The 27185-nt window shown below is 46.2% G+C and overlaps 1 protein-coding gene across 1 annotated transcript in view; it reads left to right on the forward strand.

Moving 5' to 3' along the window:
• Positions 1 to 27185, forward strand: part of TBC1D8B (TBC1 domain family member 8B) — a 720472-nt gene that overhangs the window by 587529 nt on the left and 105758 nt on the right. Inside the window, exon 15 of the mRNA XM_086967215.1 lies at positions 8628 to 8711. Within this exon, the coding sequence (XP_086823341.1) occupies positions 8628 to 8711 (84 nt within the window). The remainder of the gene's footprint in view (positions 1 to 8627; positions 8712 to 27185) is intronic.

The following is a 27185-nucleotide window of genomic DNA, read 5'->3' on the forward strand; positions in this document are numbered from 1 at the left end:
TATTTGTAATATCAATACATCTAACTCACGTAAATACAACACATATTGCATTACAAATGCTATAGGTGTCACATTTGCGAAAGTAATAACTATTGGCATTGTAAATGACAAAGCTATTAATTTTGCTATTTTCAAAACCAACACAATAAAAATGTGTCATTTACAGTACCAATAGCTCAAACTTACCTAATGCGAGACCTATTGGATTGCAAATGCTTGTTTTATTTCACCCTGTTCCATCAACATCTTGGACCGGAAAAGAATTTGGAAAGTTCATCATGATTAAGTTCTTGTCAGTGACTTCCACTGGGGCAGTCATACACTCTTCAATGGCATCACCGAACGTATTACCAAGAGTAAGCGCTTCTCTGGTACAGTAAATCCGTTTTACCAAATACCGAACGTTCCCAGGGACCTTACAAGAAATCAAAACCTTTCTTAATTGGACCAGTCGAAGACCATTTACTATGAAGGATTGATTTCTTGCAAAACCTTGGATATTATTGTATATCCTTTATGATTCCTGAAATAGACGTAGTGATGTTTGTAGAGAGGTATGCTTCATGTAGGAGGATATCGTCGGAAGATATATTATATTACTGCTCCCCATCTTCATATTTATATTGCCATTCTTGGTTTGTCACAAACTAGCACAGGCTCCACTACCATAGCTTTTAGCATGGCGGAGAAGGGACATCTCTGCCAGTTACATCTTTTTGTTGGCAGAAGTGCCTGCTTTGACTGGAGAACTTCATAAAATAGTGATGAATGGCAATACTGTTTGTTCTGATGTTGAAATTATTCATTGTTTGCGCTGAACATATTTTCTGTTAGATAGGGATACAGTTTCATCCCAAGTCCATATCCTTAGTAAAACCTGTGAGCATATAGACCCGGATTAAAAAATAATTACTGTCCAGTTGTATGCCCTGTCATTTTTCCTTCAGGTAGACAACTCCAAGCAGAGAGATAATGGTGTTGGACTGCTCAGCCTACGTCAAGCTAATTTCACTCACCACTCCTGTGTAGTGGTAGGTTTAAATAGCATCGCTCAGATGATAGTGTGTCTTTAAGACACACCCTGACTTCCTGGTATTGTTGGTCATGGTCAAATGTAGGGTAAAACATGAGGCAGAGCCATTGGGATCCCTGATTGACATATTTAAAATATGATTTCTTCTTGAACATAACAACTGGGGGCAGGGGAAAAGTGACAGACCAAGACACCTGACTCACGTGTCTTTCTCAGGTAAACCTATTAAGTTCGCCTCCTACCCCATCGCACTTGACCTAATGTGCACACGTTTCACTACTTTTCTAATTATCCTAAATGCTTTTCTGTGCTGGCAGTTTGAACGTGGTTGCAGGGCATTCACATGTAGCAAACTCCCATGCAAATGTGTCCCTGCTTACTTGGTGGAGCCACGAGTTATTTTCCAGACTCTAAGCCACACCAGTGGCAAACACTGCTCAGTTCTTCTGCATATTGTGTTCAGTAGGTGTGGATACCAATTGGTCATCTTTTTGTGTGCAAGCATAGCCCCTTGACCTTCATCAGACTGCATACTCGGTTCAAGGGCATCTATAGCCTTTATCTTAGGATATATTTCCATCTGATCCAAAACCCTGCTGCACAAAAAGGTCATATGATTGTCTACTTAGCGACTATGCAACTTAATATTCTGTGCTTGCTGGGTCGCCCTTTTGGAACAAGAATTATCATTCATGCACTGTGGTTTCAGAATCCAGTAGATAAAGGAAGTTGTACAAAGCTGTTGTATTACTCTTGGGGAGGTGGGGTTGGTGGTTTAGATATGATGCACTAGTGTGACATTGCTTCTCATCCAGGGGATACTCATCAATAGTCATAATCTATGAATAATCCCCGCCCATGTGCGGGATCCCGGAGCATATAGAAAATACATATAAATATATATGTATAAATATGTGAAACATATACTAGCAGCCTAAAAAACATTTTCTAACTGGCAAAAGTGCCGCAAAATTACATAAATTAGTATACATACAGTAGTACCCTTCCAAACCCTAAGGAAGAAAGAGCAGAAAACATTTGTCTACAACAATGCTTTATTGCCATAAGAAAACCTGTAATTGCAGGCATTTGCCAGTAGGCTGCAGTAGAGTATAAAGCAAACAGAGAAAACTGACACCTTGCCTTTAAGGCATTAGAGTAGGGGTACCGTGCCTTTAAGACCTGAAGGCAACCCCCTGCTCCCATGGTGCACCACAGGTGACAGTTGGGTCAGTTCTTTTTTCCTGCTCCTTCTGTGAGGATCCTGGACCTTTTGCTCTTCAGTTTTCAACTGAAATTGGTTTTTTGAGAGAGTTTTCTCAAATTATTCGACATTTTTTGAATAAATAAGGCTTCTGATTTATTTTTCTGTGGTAACCCTTAGGAATTTCCTGTCAGAATGCCTGCTCTTTTTAGGAAATGTCCTTCTTGTGACAAAAAGATGGCTCAGAATGATCCACACTCTGTGTGTATTGTGTGTCTTCCATCTTCACACATTCCTGATCAGTGCCATCATTGTAGTAAATTTAAAAGTCGGACTCTTCGCGACAGGGAGGGGATTCGACTTCATACCATGCAGGAGATGGACAAGAGTCACCAGGTGGGTGCTTCCTCAGCCCCTAGATCGTCTCTTACAAGCAAGCATGCCCAGAAACGGCGTCATTCCACCTCTCCTATCTCCAGAAAGAGGAATGAAGGTCGAAGATCTCCGTCGACGTCGAGGACGCTGTCGAAAAGGCCCAGATCATCTTCACGACGTCGAAGATCTCCGCCGCAGTCAAGTAAGTCGGCGTCGAGGCACCATGCTTTGGGCTCGAAGTCCATGGCTGCTGCTACTTCTAAGTCTCCGTCGAAGTCGAGGCTTCCGTCGACGTCGAGACACTCTCCGCCACCCCGGGAGGGATCGGCGTCGAGAGTTAGGACGGCATCGAGGTCGCCGCTGGCAAGCGGGCCGCCGTCGAGAGGGACTGTCAGATCCCATCCTTCGACGTCAAGCAGGTCGGCGCCGAGGCGACGTCAGGGAAGGTCGCCGTCGACGCGACGTCGAGGAAGGTCATCGTCGAGACAACGTCGAGCAACGTCGTCGACTCGACGTCATGAAGTAACTCAACCTGATCGACGTCGAGGAAGATCGACGTCGAGGTCTCCTGATCGACGTCGAGGAAGATCGACGTCGAGGTCGGATCGACGTCGAGGCTCTCAGTCGGCCTCTTCACGGCGTGATTCAAGACACCGCTCAACGCCGTTGGTCACCCAGATTTCTTCGACGTCGAGGATTTCGCCGTCGAGGGATAAAGTGACTGTAGAGGTGGAGTCACCGGGTTCAAAGTCTTCAGGAGGAAAATCGTCATCTCCTGGCTTGAACATTGTACAGGTTTCTCCAGAATCTACGCCCAAATCAGGGGGCAGCTTGATTTCTCATCCTCAAGGGGCTGTATCTGGACAGAGTAGTCCGGGCTCGGACTACTCCCGTACATATTCACCTTCTAAGGCGAAGACTCCAGCTAGATCTCCTCGGAGCCCCAGGAGGTCACCCAGACCGAGATCGCGAGTCAGATCACGATCTCCAGTGCGGTCAAAGACACCTGCCAGATCCAAATCTCCAGTCAGGGCAAGACCAAGATCAAAATCTCCAGTCAGGCCAAGACCAAGATCCAAATCTCCAGTCAGGCCAAGACCAAGGTCTCCATCAAGACATCGGTCTAGATCTAGGGACAGTCACAACAGGGATCGTGACAGGTCCCATAGGAGGCGACGTACAAGGTCGTCATCGACTAGGTCTTCTTACCGAGATTATTCTCCGACCTATTCCTCTACGCCACCTTCCCGAGTCTCTCCGATTGATGACCTCGCGACTTTCTCAGATGTATTAGTCAGAGGAGCAACAAAGCTTAATATCAAGCTGACCACACAAGTGGTTCCCACGTCCGTGATCTTTGATACTCTCCGTCATCGTACAGCGCCCAGACCTCTACTTCCCCTGGTCCCTGGCCTCCTAGAACCAGCTATAGCTACATTCCTCACACCAGCAGTGGTGGGATCTGTTCCATCTCGAATAGCCAAAAAGTATAAGGCCCCTGCAGAGGATCCCTTGTTCCTCAGATCGGATCCTCCTGCGGATTCTATCATTGTGGTGGCTGCCATGAAGTCCCATGCAGGCTCTACGTCTTCCTCAGTACCACCTGAAAAAGATAGCAAGCTTATGGACTCTTTTGGAAGGAAGGTATGCAACACCTCTTCTTCCTTTATGAAGGTGGCGAGTGCCTCTGCCTTACTTGGAAGGTACGACAGGTCTCTTTGGGACTCCATGACTCGTTTTATAGACAAGCTCCCCAAGGAAGATCGCCAAGATTTTCTGGAGACTTTGCAGGAGGGAGGCCTGGTAGCCAATCAAGTTATTAGCGCCGCAGTTGATGCCTCAGATCTTGCGGCTCATGGCTACTCAAGTGGCATTTGTTCCCGTCGTTCAGCCTGGCTCCGCCTGACAGGGCTCAAACCAGATGCCCAGAAGAAGATTTTGAATTTGCCCTTCAATGGGAAATCTCTGTTTGGTCCACACGCGGACGACGAGATGTCCAAAATGAAAGCTGAAATGGACACCGTCAAAGCTGTGGGATTAGAAAAGCGCAAGGAGTTTAAGAAACGCTTTCGCCAAGGTGACCGGAAGACCTTCCAACAGAGGGTTCAAACCCCTCAGTGGCAGACCCAGTCACAACAGAAGACGCAGTTCCAGCAGCGTCGTCCTGGCAGAGGAAGAGGTGGCAATACCAGACAGCAGTTCAACTCAAAACAACCTCCTAAACCCTAAGCCATTGCTTCCTCCAAGTCTGTTCACCACTCCGGTGGGAGGGAGTGTTTCTCATCATCTGACAGAGTGGCAATCCATTACAAAAGACAGATGGGTGCTGAGTATTGTGCAGCATGGTTACTTGCTGAGGTTCAAATCCCCTCCTCCTCAGCTGTTTCCCCAGTTGCAACATCTTCCACGTTACAAGACTCAATTGCTACAAGACGAAGTCTCCGTCCTTCTAGAGAAAATGGCCATAGAAGAGGTTCCCTTGATTCACAGAAATCAAGGAGTGTACTCGCGATATTTCCTGGTTCAAAAACGAGGATCTGTCAAAGACTACAGACCCATCCTAGACCTTCGAAGGTTAAACAAGTTCATACGAAAAGAAAAGTTCCGTATGCTTGCCCTGCACCAGATCTTCCCGCACCTACACCAGGGGGACTGGATGTGTGCCATAGACTTACAGGACGCCTACTTCCACATACCAGTGTCCATCAAACATCGGAAGTTTCTAAGATTTCAGATCGGACGGCGTCACTACCAATATCGAGTACTACCGTTTGGCCTGAAATCTGCACCTCGGACATTCTCAAAATGCATGGCGGTGGTGGCTGCTTTTCTCCGCAAAAGAAAGATCTTTGTCTATCCATATCTAGACGATTGGTTGTTGAAGAGCTCCACTCCGTCTCTGCTTCAGAACCATCTCTCGTTCTGCCTCATACTGATGAAGTCGTTGGGTCTTCACGTCAATCCGAAGAAATCAGTTCTCAACCCCTCCCAGCGGATCCACTACCTGGGTGCTTCTCTGGACTCACTTCAGGCAAGCGTGTGTCCTTCGATGAGGTTGTCATCTATGCTTCTGAAGGCTTGCCTTCTTCTGGACAATCAGGCCCCAACAGCCAGACAAGTGTCCTCTCTGCTTGGATCGATGGCATCATGCATATACATTGTGCCCAATGCTCGCCTTCACATGAGGCCTCTGCAACAAGCCCTCGAGGATCAGTGGTCTCAAAGATCGAATCAGTGGGAAGACCGAGTCATGATTCCTCAAGGAGCCAGGGACTCGATCAGATGGTGGTTGAAACGATCCAATCTTCTACGAGGAGTTCCGTTTCATCGTCCTCCTCCATCTCAGTCAATTGTCACGGATGCCTCCCTCCAAGGCTGGGGTGCTCACATGGACCAACTCTAAGTTCAATGCCTTTGGTCCGAGATAGAGCAAGTCTATCATATAAACTTCCTGGAGCTGCGAGCAGTCCATCTTGGTCTCAAGTCTCTTTATCCTGCCCTGCGCACCAAACACCTCCAGATTCAGATGGACAACACAACAACGATGTTCTATCTGAACAAGCAGGGAGGCACAAGGTCAAGAGTCTTGTCTCTGGAAGCACAAGCCATCTGGCACTGGCTCCTAGCAAGAGGCCTGTCCGTCGTGGCAGTTCATCTACCAGGAATTCAAAACGTCCAAGCAGACTGCCTCAGCAGAATCTTCGTCAAAGCGCACGGTTGGGTGCTCAACGAGGAAGTGGCTCAAGAACTTTTTCGGTGTTGGGGCGTACCAGACGTAGACCTGTTCGCAGACGCGGACAACGCAAAATGCCCCGTCTTCGCGTCCAGGTTCCCCCAACAGGGATCACTGGGGAATGGCCTTTTGATCAGCTGGTCTCACACGTTACTCTATGCCTTTCCCCCCCTGCCTCTGATCCCGGCAGTGATCCAGAAGTTCTACAGGGCCAACACCAGAATGATCCTGATAGCACCAGAGTGGCCACGCCAGTGGTGGTACCCCGATCTCCTTCAGATGTCGGAGGTTCCTCACCGGCGCCTACCATGCCGTCCAGACTTGCTGACCAAAGGCCAGGGGAGGGTGTTGCACCTCAACCTTCCTTCCCTTCGCTTGACGGCATGGCTCCTGAGGTCATCCAGTATGGACATCTAGACCTTCCAGCCGACTGCATGACTATTCTTAAAGAATCTAAGCGACCCTCCACTAGGAAGTCTTACGCTTTTAAGTGGAAGAGGTTTTTCATATGGTGTCGTGAACATTCTCTTGACCCGGTACATGGCCAAGAGCAGGTGATTCTTCCATACCTTTTGCATTTAGCAAGATCAAGCTTGAAATATCCCTCCATCAGGGTTCATTTAGCTGCCATCACAGCATATAGGAAGTCTCCCAATCAGACATCTTTCTTCCTTATGCCTGTAGTTAAGGATTTCCTAGAAGGCCTGAAAAAAGTCTTCCCACCGGTGAGGTCTCCCTCTCCTCCCTGGGAGCTGAATATTGTACTGACTAAGCTGATGAGTGCTCCTTTCGAGCCTATCCATAAGGCCTCTTTGCAGCACTTGACCTGGAAAGCTGCTTTTTTAGTGGTGATTACCTCTGCCCGTAGGGTCAGCGAAATCCAGGCCTTGTGTTGCAAGGAACCTTACACGGTTTTTCATGCCAATAGGGTGGTTTTAAGAACACACCCAAGTTTCCTGCCTAAGGTGGTTTCAGACTTTCATATCAACCAGTCTATCACCTTACCTACCGTTTTTCCTAATCCTTCCACTCCCCCGGAGAGGTCATTACACTCCCTTGATCTCCGGAGGGTCCTGAAGTTTTACTTGTCAAAAACCCTGCCTCTGAGAAAGTCTGACCGGCTTTTTGTTAACTATGGCAGTACAAATACTGGTCTGTCAGCTTCCAAACGGTCAATTTCTCGCTGGATTGTTTCCTGTATAGCTTTTGCTTACCAACTAGCTAACAAAACCTTGCAGGGTAGACCACATGCACATTCTACCAGAGGGTAAGCTTCCACTACAGCTCTCCTTCGTAATGTTCCTATCTCTGAAATTTGTAAAGCGGCAACTTGGCGGTCTGTCCATACCTTTACCCAGCATTATTGCCTGGACTCAGATACTCAGGCCGATGCCAGAGTAGGGCAGGCCTCTTTAAGGAACTTGTTTGCTTAAGATGTATTGTCAATATATGTCTTAGCTTTTCTGTGAAGTTTTTACACTTCTTGCTCGTCCGCGAGACTTTGGGTATGAGCTTGCTAATCTATTTATAGATTATGACTATTGATGAGTATCCCCTGGATGAGAAGGATTAGTTACTTACCTGTAATCCTAGTTCTCATCCAGGGGTATACTCATCAAAGTCATAAGCTCCCGCCCACCTCCCCGGACGAGCAAAGTTACTAAGTTATGAGATGTTTTATTATTGATCTCCTCAGGTGTTATTCACAACAAAAAGAACTGACCCAACTGTCACCTGTGGTGCACCATGGGAGCAGGGGGTTGCCTTCAGGTCTTAAAGGCACGGTACCCCTACTCTAATGCCTTAAAGGCAAGGTGTCAGTTTTCTCTGTTTGCTTTATACTCTACTGGCAAATGCCTGCAATTACAGGTTTTCTTATGGCAATAAAGCATTGTTGTAGACAAATGTTTTCTGCTCTTTCTTCCTTAGGGTTTGGAAGGGTACTACTGTATGTATACTAATTTATGTAATTTTGCGGCACTTTTGCCAGTTAGAAAATGTTTTTTAGGCTGCTAGTATATGTTTCACATATTTATACATATATATTTATATGTATTTTCTATATGCTCCGGGATCCCGCACATGGGCGGGGATTATTCATAGATTATGACTTTGATGAGTATACCCCTGGATGAGAACTAGGATTACAGGTAAGTAACTAATCCTTATGTCATATGTTGTCATAGTCACACTAAGTTAAAAAAAATATTTTCTCGTATTTCCCTATATTTTATAATGTTTCATTTATTTGTATGAACTTTTCTCCCAATTGTTTTTTTCAGCCTTTACTGAAGTTGAATCCTTAAGTCCTTCAAAAGGCACTAAGCTGTCCAAAGAAGAACTGATACGTTTCAGCCAGCTTGACGGTCAGGGGACGTTTTCTTAATTCATCATTCATGTATATGTGGAATAAGGCTACTGAGTCCGTTCCTTTGGGTATTTTATTGATTATTGTAACGTTTGTAATCACTGTTCCTTCATTTAGATGCTTTTGCAAAGTGGGGAGTAAAAAGTGTGATACAGGGAATGTAGATACCAAGACAAAGCTGGTATTAATGCGGTGTACATCAAGTGCAGGTTTATCGCTTTACGTAGCACAGGGTCAGTAGATATATTAAAGTACTGTCAATATTGTCACTAATGTTGATGCTAGTTAAAATAGTATAACTTATAAAGGAAGGTACACGTTTGACTTTAACATAACACATTTTTGTACTAAAAAATGCATCCTTGCTCACAAAAACATAGACTGATGGAACACAAACACCTGTTTTAGCTGGCCTCCTTTTGTGCCTTTTTTCTGCTACAAATGTGCATATCACATGTGCAAGTTTGAGTTTCCAATAGTGAATGGAAATTTCTTCATGATGAGTTCCTTGAAATTGCTGATTTGTATATTTACGAAAGTGGTGTGACAAAGCTCACAATCTCGGTTGCTGTAAAACAAATGATGATGTCTGAATCAGGACACTGAAGAAAAATAAAAATAAAAAAGCCATTATTTTAATTTCTGCATAAAGTAGTTTATGATGAAACAAAGATTTGTGAACTGGATTTGGCAGCCTAAACCAAAGCAGGAACTTTGTCATAATAGATACAAGATACTTAGTGCCAGTGGGGTAAGGGAGTAGGCGATAAAGACTGATGATATATAGCCGTAAACTCAGTGCTTAATTTGAGCTGACTGTTTCCTGTGCTAGTCACCGGCACTTTGTTAACACCCGATCTTATGGCAGCCTGCCACAAGGTGGCTCTGTTTGTCTCATTTTTTTGTGGAGCACAACAGCTGTTGTTTAATAATTAAATGTACATTAAAATCACTAAAACCTGGCACCCGAAGCTATAAGAATAGCTTGGGTGGCATGTATTGTTCATTTTAATGTACATTTGAAGTGTGACGTGTCACACTTGTATGCGTGTGATGGCTAGTAGTGATAGTACTGTCATTGGCAGTGCTAGTCGGAGCAATAGGTGGTGCAAGTTGCAGTGGCCTCCTCGCAAGGGCCCTGACACTTCTTTTTTAAACAAATTAAGCAGAGCATAAACTGGAGGTGAGTATAGTCTTGTCCACTCCACTCTCTCTCCTTAGGATTCAGTTCTTGTTGAAACATATCTTTAGCAAGATGTTTTGCATGTCACTTTCTGTCTTTGGCACATCTTAAGTTTACCCACTTTACGTCATTACAGTCCTACAAGCCGTCATTGATCCAAAATGCTGCCTTGCTTTTCTATGTCAAGAGGCATTACATTGTCTGATAAGATTCATGCATCTAATTGGGGAGCTTGGTTTTATCATTCCCCCCTTGTTCAGGCACGTGACATGCTCCTCTTCAGATGTAATGTGTCATTGCTTAGTTTGCTGTGTCATTGCTTTAGAAATCTCTCAGGCAGTTGTTCCCAACCGTTTGAGTCCTGAGGACCGCCACTAAATCACTACTGGAAGCCGGGGACCCCCAAGCAATCTGTACAATTTACATTTCTTTTTAAAAACGTCTTTTGAAGCAGAGGCAATTTCAAGAGGGAGACAGCCTGAATTGGGTCTATTGGCATGGACATGTATGCATACAGCAGTGTATTATTTAGTGGTACAAGTCTCCTGCTCTAGGCCATAGCAGCACCTCTACATTCTCATTCCAGAGCCTTGGAGTGGTGACCCTTCCTTACAGCAACAGGTTGAATGATTGTGAATTATTAGCATTTTTACCTATTCACAGTTTAAGAAGGTCTAAAATATTATACAAATATGAAGCATTTTATAATAAAGACATGCCCCAAGGAGCAACGAATATTTTAATATTATTATTATTATTTTTTTGTATCCTCATCCACGTTCATGGTTTCTAGCTGCCAAGCATCAAAAGAAGGTAGTGGGGCACATAGAGTACAGTCGTGCTGCCTCAGTAGAAACTGGCAGGGAAGACAAGCGGGTGGTGGTTACAATTCCCAAACAGTAACAACTGGCTCATACCCGACAAACCAACTATGTTGCACAAATGGCAGATGACACCATTAAGCCAGTTGCTATCATAGCTGATGCCGACAGATAGTTGGGCATAGCAAAGTGATTAAACCATGGCTGTGTAATCATCGGACCTGGGGAAAAAAAAACAGGTTCAATGTGCCCAGTCCAACAGATACCAAAAAGCTCTTCTATCTTTCTTCCCAGCCCTGGCGAGGTCTAATTTCGAGATCTGTAAAATTGAGTTACACCAGTCGTGGAACGTAGGGGGGGAAGCATCCTTCCAATGTTTACAGATTTCTCTTCGAGCCACCAGAATGGAGTAAAATAATAGGTTCTTTGCTGGACTGCGAGTCTGATCCACAACTCCAAAAATAACCATACAGAGATTAATCACTACATTTGAGCCCAAAGAAGATGAAAGTTTACTGCTAATTGAGTCCCAAAAGATCGCCAGCTGGGGGCAGTCAAAGAACATATGAGTATCCGGGGCCTCTTTTAGACCACACCTTGCACAAGCCACAGGGCGTCCCGGAGAAAACTTTGACAACCTCTGAGGGTAGTAATATGCCCTATGCAGGGTAAAAAGATGATTTCTACACAGCCAAGCTGATTTAACTAAATCCCAGAGAACCCTACAAGAGATTGGCCCGAGATCTTTCACATTCAAGCCTGGCATTGATTCTCCCCACAGAAACTCTGGGAGACTGAAGTTGCCATCGATCTCCTCTAATATTAAATTATATCACACAGAGATTTCTTTCTTTGCTGGTGGTTTATCTGCCAGAAGAGTTTCAAGTTCACAGCCTCCTTCTAGTGGCAAGTTTGTTTGACGTGCAGATTGGGTGGTAGCTGCTTGAGCCCAACTCGATATTTGTAGGTTTTTAAATCTAGACAAGTTGGGCCCCACCTTGTTTATTAGATATTCCCAAGGAAGCAAGGTCCCTTCACAAAACAAATCTCCCCAAGTAGATATTCCAGCCTCTCTTAATGGGAGTGCTAGTGCATCGCACGCCCAGCTTGGAGCCAGGGGTAGATCCCAAATTGGAGATCCACTAGAATAATACCCCAAATTAATTGTAGATATAATCTTTGCCCAAATTCTTGCCAGGCAATAAGGCACCTTCAATTTTATTTTTATTTTCAATTTGGGATCTCCAAACGTAAAGAGGTAACCTGATAGACCGACTCCATCACAACGTAGGAGCGCCGAGAACATGTTGCCTATTCCCGCTTCTGTTGGTGTTTTAAGAAGCATGCATGAGTGCGAGAGCTGAAACGCCCACGCATATATCTGTATGTCGGGGCCCGCCAATCCACCCTTCTCCCTGCGGCGCCTGATCTTTTTCCAGGCTATCCTAGGATTTTAATTTTTCCAGAGAAAGGAAGAGATTTCTCCCTGTAACTTGGCCAGCAAAGAAGGGTAAAAAAAAGTGGGATTGTGTTAAATAGAAAATAAACCTTTGGTAGGATTGACATCTTTACCAGGTTCGCTCTTCCAAACAAAGACAGGGGGAGGTATTGCCAAGATCTCATTAGCTTACAACACTCTTTTGCGGTTACTGCAATATTCAAGGGGGCAATTTGACTGATGTCTTTAACGATATTCAACCCTAAATGACGCAGACTTTCACTAAGATGTTGATTAAAGCCACTCGCATTGTCGTTCCAAGTCATAACCTCCGTTTTTGAGGCATTTACGTCATAACCTGACACTTCCCCGAATTCCAGGGCTAATTTAATTGCTGCAGGGAATGCAGTACTGATATCAGAGATCATTATCATGACATTGTCCGCATAAAGGGCCACCCTCTTTTCCCACTCTCCGTATATGAAGGGTTTGATGATATTATCCTCTCTTAATCTCTGCGCAAAGAGCTCTATATAGAGATCAAATAGGAGAGGGGATAGAGGGCAGCCCTGCCGTGTACCTCTAGTTACTGCAAAGGGTTCAGACAAAGCCCCATTTACCAGCCGGAGGCTGATGGACAATTATACAGCAATTTCACAGCTCTAAGAAAACCCTCTCCCACGTTGAATTTTGTCAAGGCCCCCGACAGGAAAGTCCAGTTAACCCTGTCGAAGGCAATGGTGGCGTCCAACTTGAGGATAGACAAAGGCATGGAGTCCTTAATCGCTATGTCTATGGCGTCTATAAGATCGTAAGTGAGTTCGTGCAATTGACGTCCCCTCACAAAACCCTTCTGATTAAGAAGTAAGATATCAGGAGCGACCTGGCCCAGCCTGTTTGCTAAAAGAGATGCGAAGATTTTATAGTCCGCATTCAAAATTGATATGGGCAGTACGAATCACAGTTGTTGGCTGGTTTGCCAGGTTTCAAAATAAGCGTGATAGACGCACCATTCCAAGGTGTAGGTAGTAAGGCCCCCTCCTGTAGTATGTGGTTAAAGAGTATAACAAGGAAGGGCGATATTTCAGCCACCAGGTTTTTGTAAATTTCAGATGGCAGGCCATCTGGGCCTGCTGCCTTGTTGCTCTTGCTTCCCTGGATAGCTAATGTAACCTCTTCCTCGGTAATCTCCCCATCCAAAAAAGCACTTTGTTCTGATGATAATGATGGAAGGGAGACACCGTCTAACCATCTGACTACATTATCTAAGGTGATGTTCCTGTCCTTCTGGTATATTTTTTTAAAGAAATCCTTAAAAGCTGTTCTGATTTCTGTGTCTGAAGAGAGGGTGCCATTGCTCGTAATTACCGAGGCTATGATGTTACGTGCCTGGTCAGTTTTGGTCTTCCAGGCCAATAATTTACCAGCTCCCTACCCATATTCAAAATGGGATAATTTGCTACTCTGCCATCTTTGGAGGATACGTTGATTCAAAACTGTGGCCATTTTCTCTTTCAGGGCAAGCAGGTTTTTCTGTAGTAATGCAGGATCCTGGTTAGGGGCGCTATGAATGGCTTCTAATTCGGCTTGTACTCTAAGGAGGGCAGTTTCGATGAATGTATTGCTTCTTTCGGAACACAACCTTATTCTTGGTTGCCCCTCGAAGAATGGCTTTATATGCATCCCATACAGTACAATGGCCTGCTGAGCCAATGTTTTCTAGCATGAACTCTCAGGTATCAGTTTTAATAGATAAGATATCATCCGAAGATGAAAGGAGAGAACGATCAAATGACCAAGATCTAGAAGGTGATGTAGTTGCTCCATACAAAGTCAGTGATACTGTCAATAGTCAGACAGATGCGAGGGCAGGTATCTTAAGTTTTTCACTGAATCGACTAAGTTACGACTAATTAAAAAGAAATCGATTCTAGATTGATGCCGATATTTGAAATTTCTAAACGAAAATCCAGGTTCCAACCCTGCTCTTACACTCCAAATGTCCGTGAGACCGTATTGGCTCATGCAGTTGAGAAGAAAAGCTCTAGTTTTTGATAAAGCTTGTTGCCTACTACTTGGGGATTTATCGAGCAAGGGATCTAACACGATGTTAAAGTCACCTGCTATAATAATAGGATCTGAGAAATTTAAAAGGTGAGAAAATAATATTTCAAGAGCTGAAGAATCGTCCCGGTTAGGCCTGTAGTAACCTGCAAGAGTCAAACGAACTCCACCTATATCTATAGACGTAATAGCCCATCTACCACTGGAATCAACCTCCTGTAAGATAATTCTTACATTTAAGGGTTTTTTGAAGAGAATAGTCACCCCCTTGTATTCAAGGTTTGAGAAGAGGATACCGAGATGTCAATCCAACTATTTTTCTTAACCACTTTGAGCTTCTCAGCCTCGATTAGGTGTGTGTCTCCTGGATATAATGACCTGCGCATCTATATCGCGCAAGTATTGTATAATCGTAGTCGCTCTTGGCTTGGTGTGCAGGCCATTAACAGTCCAGGAGAGAATCCTGAGATTACTCATGGCTCAAAGACCCTATCATAGCTGTAAATCCACTGGATTTAGTGAAACAAGAGTCAACACTCACTCCTGCCATTTTTAGATTCACTACCCATATTTTAAGATAAGAAAAGAATGGCCAAAAACCTAAGCGTAAATGAGGAAATTTTATGTTTATTGCCCACCCCATAGCCCAGTGGTTCCCAAACTTTTTTGACCCGTGGCTCCCTTGACCTAATTGGCAGTTGGCCGTGGCTCCCCACCATTTTTTTACAGGCGCACCGTGGCGCACACTTTGGGAACCACTGGTCTACTGGAGGGGGTGTGGCGATGATAATTCGCTCCTCTATGAAATTCCAGCTTCTTCCGCACCCCCGCATACCCAGTGTTGACTTTCTGGTGGCCCGCTCTCTTAATCTCCCGGTACCCCTTACGGTGGTCCTCATGTACCGCCCACCTCAAAGTATGCCATCATTCGTGTCCACCTTGCAGGACCTCCTGGCCACCTTGGCGGTAAATAATTCCTCGCTGCTCCTGCTCGGTGACTTCAACTTTTGGCCGGGTGATCCGAGGGAGAACTCCTCATCCAAAGATTTCTCTGCCACACTTCAGTGCCTTAAATTCTTACCTCACGTTTTGGTCCCTACCCACATTCATGGTCATATCTTGGACCAAATCTGGTCCTTACGCTGTAACCTCTCGGCCACCTCCATTCTACCCTGTGTCTGGTCGGATCACTCCATGATCTCCTTTTCTATCCACTTGGGTCAAGCTGAGAAAGCCCCCCTGCCTAAAAACATCTTGGCTCGAAGCTGGAATAAGACTGATCTTAACGATCTTTCTTCCTTATTGTCTTCATCTGCTCCTACCCTGACTGACCTGCCTTTGGAAAGTCAGGCGGATGCCATCAACACTTGGCTTTCTTCTGCTTGCGACCAGGTCGCCCCACTCAAAAAGATCAAATCAGCTCGCCCCCATGACGCTCACAAGTGGTTTTCCAGTGACCTTAAATCCCTGAAATTAGAGCTCAGGCGCTCGGAGCGTCATTGGCGACGCAACTACTGCCCTACCCTCCGCCTCAAATACAAAGCCCGCCTTAATAACTATAAAAAAGCCATCTTAGCGGCCAAATCTAAATACTTCACTGAGCAAGTGGCCCTCTCGGCCAACAAATCCAGTGAGATTTTCTCACTAGTTCACAGTCTTGCCACCTCTGATCGCGCCTGTCTTTCCCCTGCCCCTTCTCAATCTCTCTGTCATTCTTTGAACGATTATTTAATCAATAAAATCATTACCATTAAGGCCAATATTCCCATTGTGTCTCAACCTGAACTGTCTGATCATTCTCGTCTGTCTCCCTCTGTTCTGGATCATTTTGAACCAATTTCATCTGAGCTTTTTCTCGACCTGCTTGTCAAGGTCAAGTCCGGTTCTCCTGCGGACTGTGCTCCCGCATGGATCCTCAGAACTCTCTATATTAACTGTCCCATCCCCCCCTTACTTTTCTCAACACTTCTTTGGCCTCGGGCTGTGTTCCCCCCTCTTTTAAATCCGCTATTGTTTTTCCTATCTTGAAAAAGGCTGGCCTGGACCCCTCTCTCCCATCTAATTTCAGGCCCATTTCCCTTCTCCCCTACCTAGGGAAGATTCTCGAAAGCTACGTGACATCTTGCCTCTCCACCTACATTGAGGAGAATCATCTCTTGGCCTCCCACCAGGTGGGCTTTCGTCCTGGCCACTCCACTGAGGGTGTGGTCCTCGCGGTCCTGGATGAACTTAAGGGGAAGGCTGACAGCAACCTCCCCCAGGCCTTGGTCCTTTTGGACTTGTCCGCTGCGTTTGACACGGTCGATCATGCCATCCTTCTCGACCGTGTCAGCGCAGCGGGCATCCAAGGCACTGCCTTCTCCTGGATCGCGTCCTTCCTTCAAGGCAGATCACAGGCAGTTCACCTTTCTGATTTTTCTGCTCCCCCTCTTCTGGTCACCTGTGGGGTCCCTCAAGGTTCTTCCCTTTCCCCACTTCTCTTCAATCTTTACATCCGTCCCCTCATCTCTTCTCGAGCTGGGGGTCGCTGTGTACAATTACGCAGACGACCTCCAGCTCGTTTTTGATCTTTCATCCCCAGCTGACTCTCTCCCTAAGGTTTGTTCCACTCTTGTTTTCATTTCCCAGTGGATGAGCTTCAATCATTTGAAGCTCAATCCCGCTGAGACAGAGCTCGTCCTCACGGGCGGCTCGTCTAATCCCTGGTCCTCAGCTCACTGGCCCCTTTCTTTTGGTCCTCCCACCTCCCCAGTCCCCTCTGTCCGGACCTTGGGCATCAAGATCAGCAATGATCTGTCCATGCACGCCCAAATCAGTTCCGTCGTGTCTTCTTGTTTTTCCTCCCTCCGTCTTATCCGTAAGATCTCCCGGTTCTTTTCTGTTGATGCTCTCAAAACCATTATCACAGCCCTCATTACATCCCGCCTGGATTATGGAAACGGCTTGTACGTAGGTATTCCCGCCTACGAAACTCGCCGTCTCCAGGCCATCCAAAACCAGGCGGCCCGCCTTATCCTTCGTCTTCCCAAATCCTCCCACATCACCCCGGCCCTCAAAACCCTCCATTGGCTCCCGGTTCTTTTCAGGTCTCAGTTCAAATTAGCTTGCTTGGCCTTCCGGGTGCACGCTCGCTCTGCCCCGCTTTTCATAAACTCTCTAATTTCTTCTCACGCCCCCAGCCGTTCTCTCCGCTCTTCTTCTCTCTCTCTTCTTCACGTCCCCCGCTTCCGCAAATCCCGCACGGGGGGCACCCGATTCTCTGTGCTGGCCCCCCAGATTTGGAACAATCTCCCTCTCTCCATTCGCTCTATCCCTATTTTTTCTCACTTTCGTAAAGCCCTTAAAACTTTTCTTTTTCTTCAGGCATTCCCCGGCTAACCTCCCTGGGACCCTCTGTAGATTCTGATGTGCTCCTTAGCGCCAGGAAGCCGCTTGGCCGCAGTGCGCTTTAGAAATTTCTTTTTCATTTCATTTAATTTCATGAAGAATCAAGCCTAGACGTGATGAAGGATTCAGAGTAGTCATCACCATTTAAAACTTTATTTGCAATCACAAAGATCTTATAAAGTACATCGCAATGCATACAACACCATCATAGAGTAGCTGAGGGGCTGGCAGGTAGCTGTGCGCCAACCAGGGCAGAGGGGACTGATTTAGGGAATTAATGAATTGGGAGAGTATAATACACTACATCAGCGCACCCTCGGTGCCCGCTCTGAGTTATGTGACTGTGTGTGCCTCAGCTGAGACTTGCCCAATTAATGTCCAGTGCCTATCAGTGTTCGCGCGTCAGCTGACTTTATTGATTTAGTATTACCTTTCCTATTTAACTGCATGTCTGCAAATGTGCACAGGACTATAATAAAATACTTCCTCGAAAAGACTTGTTTAATATCATGATTGCACATTTATATAACAGTACGATCTTACAAGGGCATTAGTTTAGTGCGCCTCCATTTCTGGTTCTTCGGAGCAGTTTAAAGATCATCTTGTAGTTTCTTATTGCTCAGACGGCTGTAATTTCTGATATTTATATGTTTGCCTAGTTTTCTTCATTGCTTGATTTTGATTGGGTGAAAGTGTCACTCATAGTCGTTCAAATTCACTCATAATTACAATGAAATCATGAAAATGTCACACATAACAATCTGAAACCTTGGCAGCTATGTAAAATGCGTACCTGACATTAGCTGTTATCACAGAGTCCCCGCCCTGGCCGGCCTTATCTGCACAGTCAATGGAGTCCAGTAATTAGCAGCTCGTTACTGAGGCGGCAGAAGCAGGCAAGGCGCTGGGGCTGATGAGCACAGCCCTGGAGCCATTTATATGCAGAGGGCGAGGGCTGGGATCAATTGACCTGGCAGCACAAAGGAGGGGGAGGACTTGTGGCTGCAGTTTTCACGACCCACATCCTGCACGGCGTCGCGGCGCCCCTGGCTTCTCATCACGGCGCACCAGGGCGCCGCGGCGCACACTTTGGGAACCACGGCCCTAGCCCCACCCTGTGCCCCAACCTACCCCCCTCCCACCCCCCCTCCCCTTAGAAACCCTTGTGCTATCTAACCGGAGCAAGTCCGGCAGATGGCACCCCCTCCCCTACCCAAGCCCCTGCAGAGTGATTTTATGTTTTTTTAATTTTTTTAATTTATTTTGTTTATTTTCACTTTTACTTGTTTTATGTTTTTTGTTTTTTCCTTCTTTTCCAATTATTCCCCCGTATTTTTCTTCCCTTTTTATCGTCAGACTGCTGCTGTAGTTAAATAGCTTTGTTTTCCACTATTTAGATGGTCAAGGGCTCTAATTTGGTTGTTCCCTTTTAATTTTCAATTGCCCATTTTTTTTATTTTTTTTTGTCCTTAGCTCCTCTTTCAACCTAACATAAACATTCATACTAGCGAGATAAGATGTTGAGAACTTAATAATGACAATAACCCCTAAAGCTAAGGCGCTAGGGAAAGATTGGAGGAAGGACGCAAAGAGAAACAGCCGGTATTACCGGACCTGATGTGATTAATCCGAGTTAAGATTACTCTTAATTTAACCAGTGGCCCCCTTTTTCCCCCCGAAAGACAACAACAGCTCATCTGCCACCTGAACAGAACGAATGTTAAACATCTTGTTATTAAACATGATCTTTAGAGCTGTAGGAAAGCCCATTTGCACCGTTGCGCCCAGATCTCGGAATGCCTCCATCCTCCTCCCCAGTTCCCGCTGTTTTTCCAGAGTGACCCTACTTAGATCTGATCGTATTTGGAAGGTGAACCCTTTGCCTGATAAAGATTTGTGCCTTAGCGCTAGATTGAGGATCTGCTCTTTTAAAGTATAAGTGTGAAAATTCACCAAAATCTTTCTAGGCTTAGTTCTTTGGGGGTTCCGCCTAAAGGGGTCTCTATGAATCCTTTGCATATCCTTAAGAAGCTCTTCTTCCGGCATAAAGGGGTCTCTATGAATCCTTTGGATATCCTTAAGAAGCTCTTCTTCTGGCATGTCGAGGTTGAGGGACTGCTTTAAGAGCGGGATAATAAAGCCTCTAACATCCGAACACTCACTTCCCTCTGGCACATTCAGGATTCTGATGCTACAGCGCCTAGCATTATTCTCCAATGTTTCCATCCTCTCCTCTAGTGACAGGTGAGACCATCAATCTTACTATCAAGTAACTCACAGTAATTAACTCACAGTAATTTCAGATCTCTCTCTGGATTGATGCGGACTCTTCAAAACCTCTCTTAATGTCAGCTGACAAGGTTGAAAACATGAGCTGTAGGGAAGCCATTGAAATGCTGGAGGAAGGATCCGAGATTGGGACAGTGTGGCCACTGGCTATTGGCATATCTTCTGTGGTCGGGAGCACATCAGGAGTTAGTTGCAGCGAGCAGTCTGAGTTTAGGAGCTCCACAATAATCTCCTCCTTGTGACCTGCCTGTTCTCCTTCTGTGCTTTTACTAGAACTTGAGATTAGAGTAGAATCAACCGCTAATAGATTAGAAGGACCCTGTTTACTGCTAGTGGGAGTACAGCTGACCTCCTCGACTTCGCCATTATGGGCTCTTCGCTCAGTCGATACTGAAGGAGCTATAATGTGGTTGTCTTGTTCATTATGGCATGCTGTTACACTCTCCCCCAAGACCTGGGGGGATGACGAGGCCCCCTCCATATTTGAAGTTAGAAGGATAGCTGGTTCAGAAGCCGATAAGTCTACCACAGGAAGAAGTTGAAGAGTAGGCATAGGGGCTAATGGGGGTAAAAAAGCTTCTAGAGAGCGTAACTGCTTTGGATTGCCGAAAGGGCCAGAATTACCCAAGATAGAGGGGGAGAAGTCACATACAGGTGGAAGACTATCTTGTACTAAGTCCAAAACCTGGGGAACTACTTTAAAAAAACAGCGTAACGAGGGTGTGATCTTAGAACTAGGAATAGGTGCTGGTTTAGGTCCTCTGCTCCCCCTGTATGAGCGCTTGGCCTTAACCTCAGTTATTAGATAAGAGGATGGTTTACTAAATGCTTGGGGCCCCCTGGTGTTGTAGAAGCACGCTGCACGGAACCCCCTGCTCCTGTTCCTGGTCACCGAAAGGCTTTGTGGACTGAGTTGCTGATTGACCTTCCCCCACCCCCCCTTCTTTTTGCGATTATATTTTGCTCTACTGACTCCCTTGCACTGTGCTCCTTTGGGTGTAGAGATTGCTGCAGCAAAGAGGTGACAAATGCAAAAACCACAGTTGATGGACAGAATGCAGAACAATGTCATACATTCACCACAGTACAGAGATCTGGGCCTAAATCCATCGTTTTTTTGCACTCCACACCACCCCAGTTCAGACATGGCCATATGCAAATCAGTCTGACCCTTTGCCTCATGGGAACATTCCAGCCCGTACTGCCAAGCCATGCCTTCCCTGGACCGGAAACAAGCTTATGAGGACCGGTTTCTAGCATTCCAGCCGTCTTCAGCCCGGCTTGCTTGAATCCAGTGGTGTGGAGAGCATGGGACTCACGTCTGAGCATACCCATCCCACTCGGGGTGACAAATGCAAAAACCACAGTTGATGGACAGAATGCAGAACAATGTCATACATTCACCCTAGTACAGAGATCTGGGCCTAAATCCATTGTTTTTTGCACTCCACACCACCCCAGTTCAGACATGGCCATATGCAAATCAGTCTGACCTTGTGCCTCATGGGAACAGTCCAGCCCGAACTGCCAAGCCATGCCTTCCCTGGAACGGAAACAAGCTTCCGAGGACCAGTTTCTGGCATTCCAGCCGTCAAAAGCAAAGGGGGTCAAAACTGTTGCTTGAACTTGAAATCCCACTGATTGTCCCCCTTCCTCACTCCCCTTCACCTCGTTTTCCAGCGCAGTAGCGGTTACAGCAAAAATCTCCCCTGGTGTTGTAGACGCTGCAATCACCGTCGTTGAATCTGCCGCCTCTACTGCCCCTGTTATCACCACAGCAGCCTCCGCCGATGGCACGATATCGCTGCTATGAGCGACAGCAATAGATTCTCCAACATGAGAGTCTCTCCGGAGACTCCGCAGGCGCCTTCCACGGCGGAGCTCCAGGGCGGCTCGAAGCCACAACCACATGCCTCCCGACGTCTCACTCTGGTGCCTGGCGCGAAAAGCTGCCGGATCAGCCTGCACCACCCCCCCAGAAGCGTAACACATCAGACCGGGCGAGCCACAGCATGAGTTAGAAAAGTGGTAGGATTCAGCGTAAAAGGGGTGAAAGTTTTCGACATTTAGCGAAGCTCACTCAACGAGCGAATTCTACAATAAATCGTTGACCACAACCGTTTCTGCCATATCTACTAATCACTCTCTGCTGGGACACAGGACACGAAGCTCGGAGTGCCGCGGCCGCTAGCCTGCCGCCATGTTCCTCACAACCACGCCCCCAGCCAGAATGGAGGGAGTCAACGAATATTGTGAAAATTCTAACAAGATAGTGCACAAAGCGATGAGTCCAGTGTACAGATCAAATTCAAGGTCTATATTAGGAGTTCATCATGGAAGTGCAAGAGATGGTAGGAAGGTATCTGCACAGGAGGCATATTGTTTCAGCGAGTTCATGGAACAATGCTATCCCAATTACCATAAACCCCTGTTAGACATAATCTTTAGTCACAGACAGCAGAACAACATTTTACCACCAAGGGGTGAGCAGTGCAGTTAAGGCATATTTCAGAGAGGCCTCGCGTGGCACCTGGCATAACCCTCTCCTGTTAGGATGCCCACTGCCCTGTCCCTTGCCAACAACAAACTGCAAAGGCTACACAGAATAAGAGCTTAATATGTCTGAATATGAAAGCTTGACAGCGCACATAATTCACCCAAGGCTTTGTGGAAAGTGAGCAATCAGACAGCAGCTCGAAAATCCTACTGCTGGTCCTGGCTGCATCTATTTTTACCTGCCTGCCAAGTAACTGTAACCTATACACATGTGCCTTTCAACGCTTTATTGCTTTCATTGTATTGCCTGTATTTTCATTGTTGTGTCTGTGACTGCTGTGGTCTGTCTTCCCCCACTGCCTGTACGTGGTCCATGCCCCTTTTTCTTCACTCTGTTCACCTCGCTGTCCCCCGTGCTCTCTCTGCCCGGTCTTTACTTCTGTACCCCTCGCTGCCCCGTGTCTCTGCCCGGTTTTCCCTTCTGTTCCCCTCGCTGCCCGTGCCTCTCTGCCCGTTCTGCCTTCTGTTCTTAGCTGCCCCTATATTTCTATATTCTGCCTCTGTGCCAACCGTTTTTTGTGCCTGTCGCCTGTGCCACTAGTTTTTCCCTTGTTTTTGTGCCCCTTTTGCATTGTTCCACTTGTTTTTCCCTCGTTTTTTTGTGCCTTTCTGCCCTCTGTTCCTTTCGTTTTTTGTGCCTTTCTGCCCTCTGTTCCACTCGTTTTTTCCTCATTTTTTGTGCCTTTCTGCCCTCTATGCCCCTCGTTTTTCCCTCGTTTTTTGTGCCCTTGTGCCCTCTGTTCCACTCATTTTCCCCTCGTTGATTGTGCCCTTCTGCCTTCTGTGCCACTTGTTTTTTCCTTGTTTTTGTGCCCTTTTTGCCTTCTGTTCCACTTGTTTCCCCAGCCGCTGTACCCCCTGCGTCATCGCCCCCCTGACTGCCCACTGCCCATTCGCTGCCCCCGGCTCCCAATTGTATTGTTGTGGTCTTGCTGCCCCTGCGCCAACATTCACAGCTCTTTTGTGCTGTGAGGACGCATGGGCGTTTCATTTTTCACTACGACGACAAGCACTCTTGTCCTGCGGAACCCCTGGGAATGTCTCACGGACCCCTGGGGGTCCGCGGACCACAGTTTAGGAAACGCTGATCTAAGGAACGGGATATGCGGCTAGATAGTCTCTACCAGATAAGGCGTTATCAAAGGTAAGTAACTTGTTCATTAATGAGTGGCCCTTGGTAAGGTGGCAGTAAAAAGGCAGACCACTCTAGCAGTTCTATATTGGTTATTTACAAAATTATATAGCAGAACGTTTTCCATGCAAGCAATTCAAAGTGATTGTCTTGTAGCTTAGAAAGCTGTACTGATGTCTTGACAACTATATTCCAGGGGCTTTACCTCACTCAGATAAATGTAATTTAAACAATTAACTTATGTCTGGGGTTTGTTAAATGTGATGCATACCACAATTATGGTGCATATGTAATTTGGACTATAAAGATCAAATACGAACTTGTTATTGTTACTTAACCTGTTCCGTGCTTATGACGGAACCACACCGTCACGAGCAGAGTGTACTCATGACGGCGTGGTTCCGTCATGCGGCTGCCGCTCCGCCCACGCGGCATTAATTCCCCACCTGTGAGGGGAATTAATGAGCGGCTGGGGTCATGACGGAACCACGCCATCATGAGCACACGCCGCCCGTGACGGCGTGGTTCCTTCATGAGCACCGCAGAGCCGCGCTCACCCCCTAACCCCCTGCGCCGAAATTCGCGCCGCGCGAAGGTGTTATGATGGCTGTCTACCTTCATCTGATATGTGACGTGGACAGTAGGAATTAATGAGGTACCTACAAACTTTGCTGGACATCAAAGACATTGCACCCTTGTGGCTGAGTGACCAATTTAATTAAAAATTGTTAGTGTTCCTACCCATGACATCTTTCAAGCCAATAGTACACCGGGAATACACAATGTTGATGAATATAAAATCAGGGACTAAATAGACTTCACAAACTAATATTTGTTCATGAGTAGCACCACTGTTGCTTAGCTGCTTTGAAAAGAGGCTCTAATGTCATTGTGTTTACTGCTGCATGAAACTTCTGGAATGGTGTTAGCAGAATCTTATTTAAGGGGAGCAAAGTTGGAGGCTAGAAAGGAGCTCCTTAGCTATAAGTATGGATTTTCTTGCCACTAGACAGACATCTAGAACAATAACTAAATCACATGGTTAGAAAAATTAGTGTAATGTATGGAAAGATTGTAGGGGCTACATTTGAATCACCTGCATGTGGCATACTAGAGCCTCTTTTAAAACAACAATGCTGGTCTATTGGCACTTAACAACCAGTGTGAATCCAGAAGAAGTGGCGAAACTCTGTGCCTGCTGCAAGAAGACGTACTGCGGCCTGTCAGAAGAAATTTGGAAGAGCTTAAATCTTCACTGCCATGGCTTGATTTGGGTACTGGGGAACTCCGAAATGGGGAAAACTTTTTCGACTGAGGTCCACAGAGAAATATGGGCTTATCTGCTGAAAAGTTGATTTCTGCAGAACTCTTTTATGTAAGTCTAGGTGCTAAGCAGCATGACGCTCCTACAAGTAGAGGAAGCAGCTGGCCTTGTATAACCTGCTCTAGTTAAATTGAGTTTTGAAGAACCAGCATCTCAACTGCCCTTGTCAAATCATCAAGTCTGCAGTAGCTTCTATATCAAATAGGTTACTCACTTGAAACGCCAGCAGTTGACCTTTATTCTTCATTTAAATGGATCTTCCCATCTCTGGAGTGCCTGATTCACAGACACTTGTAGACAGGCGTGTTCAATTTTAACCCTTCCTTATGTGGAGTTGCGTTGAAGTTTGACTCAAGCAGATCCACAGCTGGTATCATTCCTTGCCCATGGAGGCCTTTGTGTTCTGTTAGATATCTTCGAGTTGCAGTTGCTGATCAAATATAAATCAGCTGGAACCTGAGGCTTTGTCTGGAATATTTACCTTAATGGATACCTCATTTAAAGTTATCCTAATGTCATGGTTCTGACTTTGTCCTGTTCTTTGTGACTTTGAGCCACCTGAATCTCTATCTGAATTTTACACTGTCTGATCAGACACAGAGTCCTGACTCAACACACTCAAACTGGCTTGACCTGAGAATTTCCCAAGTTAGAAAATCAATCCTAGACTGATCCTTATCCCACATTCTCCAGTACTGAATCTTTTATAGATTCACATGCTTGAATCTTACTCGTCGTCATAGTGGGAGTCCCACGGTGACAGAAGAAATAGTAGTACTGAATACATTACATTGACCTCCATATAAAGAAAACTCAATTGAGTACTCATTCAACCTCATTTTATAACATCTACATTTCAGCCAATCACAGCAGAGACCTCAGAGTAACCCTCTCCACAGAGCCACCACACCTCAGATTTCTTACCACACGTCGTGTGATTGGGAGTCTCTGAGCTCTGCTCAGTGACAGTTGACCTTGCAAAATTTTTTTCAGAACATAATTTTATTGTTGTTTTGAGTAAGGTTGCAAGACATCCACAGTACTCCGAACACCGGAGGAGCTGTGAGTATAAGATCAAAATGCAAAGAATAGCAATCCATACAGTAATCAAGATAAAACATTGGTATCGAACAGCCCATACCCCCCCAGCCCTGTAAAACTACCCCCACCCGGGTCCCACCCTAGCCTCGTTCACGATGTCCACCTAGGTCTAAGCAAATCAGTCTGCACGAAATTGGTAATACACACTTACCCTCGCCCCGGTTCTCAGAACAATTGTTCACCAGTTGCGTCCTGCTGTATCGGCGGCTCCAGCCACAACCCCCTGTATTCTGCCCACCTCTTCCATATTTTGTAATGCTTTCTAGGGCAGCCACGGGCCTCAAACACTGGACGTTCCAGTCCCATATAATAATCCAATCCCCGTTTCCATACCTCTATCGGAGGAGCCCTAGGGTCTTTCCAGGCGCGGGCCATGTCCCTCTTGGCCACCGTAAGGCCCAGAAGTAGTAAGTGTCGTTTGTAGATATTACCACCCACTTTCTCCAAGACATGTAGAAGGCCCAGCTGCGATGTACGTGGGAGCTGCCAGCCCAGTACCTCATCCAAGCAATCTCATACACGCCTCAAGTATCTCTCCAATGCCCCACAGGACCACACTGTGTGAAGTAAGGTGCCCACCTCTCTGCCACATCTCAGACAGTCGGGGGAGGCAATCAAACCGGCCCGCCACAGTCTCTCTCTCGTATAGTAAGCCCTGTGCAGGTATTTAAATTGGATAAAGCGCAATCGTACAGCGACGGCCGCCTCCCTCGGATGATCTGCGAGAGCCTCCCTCCACCCCTCCTCGTCCAGTTCTCCTACGTCTCTCTCCCAGGTGGACCGCAAGCCGTCCAGAGAGGGGGAGCAATGAATAACCAGTGACTGATAGATGCAGGATATTTTCTTTTCCACCAGTTCCCCCATGAATAATTTAGCCTCTAGCGGACTGAACTCCGGTAGGGAGTCCAGTTCCTCCATGCCGGGGGAGATGGCATGTCGAAACTGCAAGTATTTAAAAAATTGGGTATTGGGCATATCGTATTCATCCGTCAGCTCCTGAAATGATTTAAGGGTTGTGCCCTTCATGACATGTCCCAGTGCCGAGATCCCTATCATGTCCCAGCGGCAAAACCCTTGCAAGGTCGCCAGAGCCGGTAGACGGCCATTTTGCCACAGCGGTGTCTCCTCAGTCAGCCTGTTCCACCATCCCATGCGACTAAGCGCTCGACGCCAGACC

Source organism: Lissotriton vulgaris, chromosome 4_1, assembly GCF_964263255.1.
Source record: "Lissotriton vulgaris chromosome 4_1, aLisVul1.2, whole genome shotgun sequence".
Classification (NCBI taxonomy): Eukaryota; Metazoa; Chordata; class Amphibia; order Caudata; family Salamandridae; genus Lissotriton; species Lissotriton vulgaris.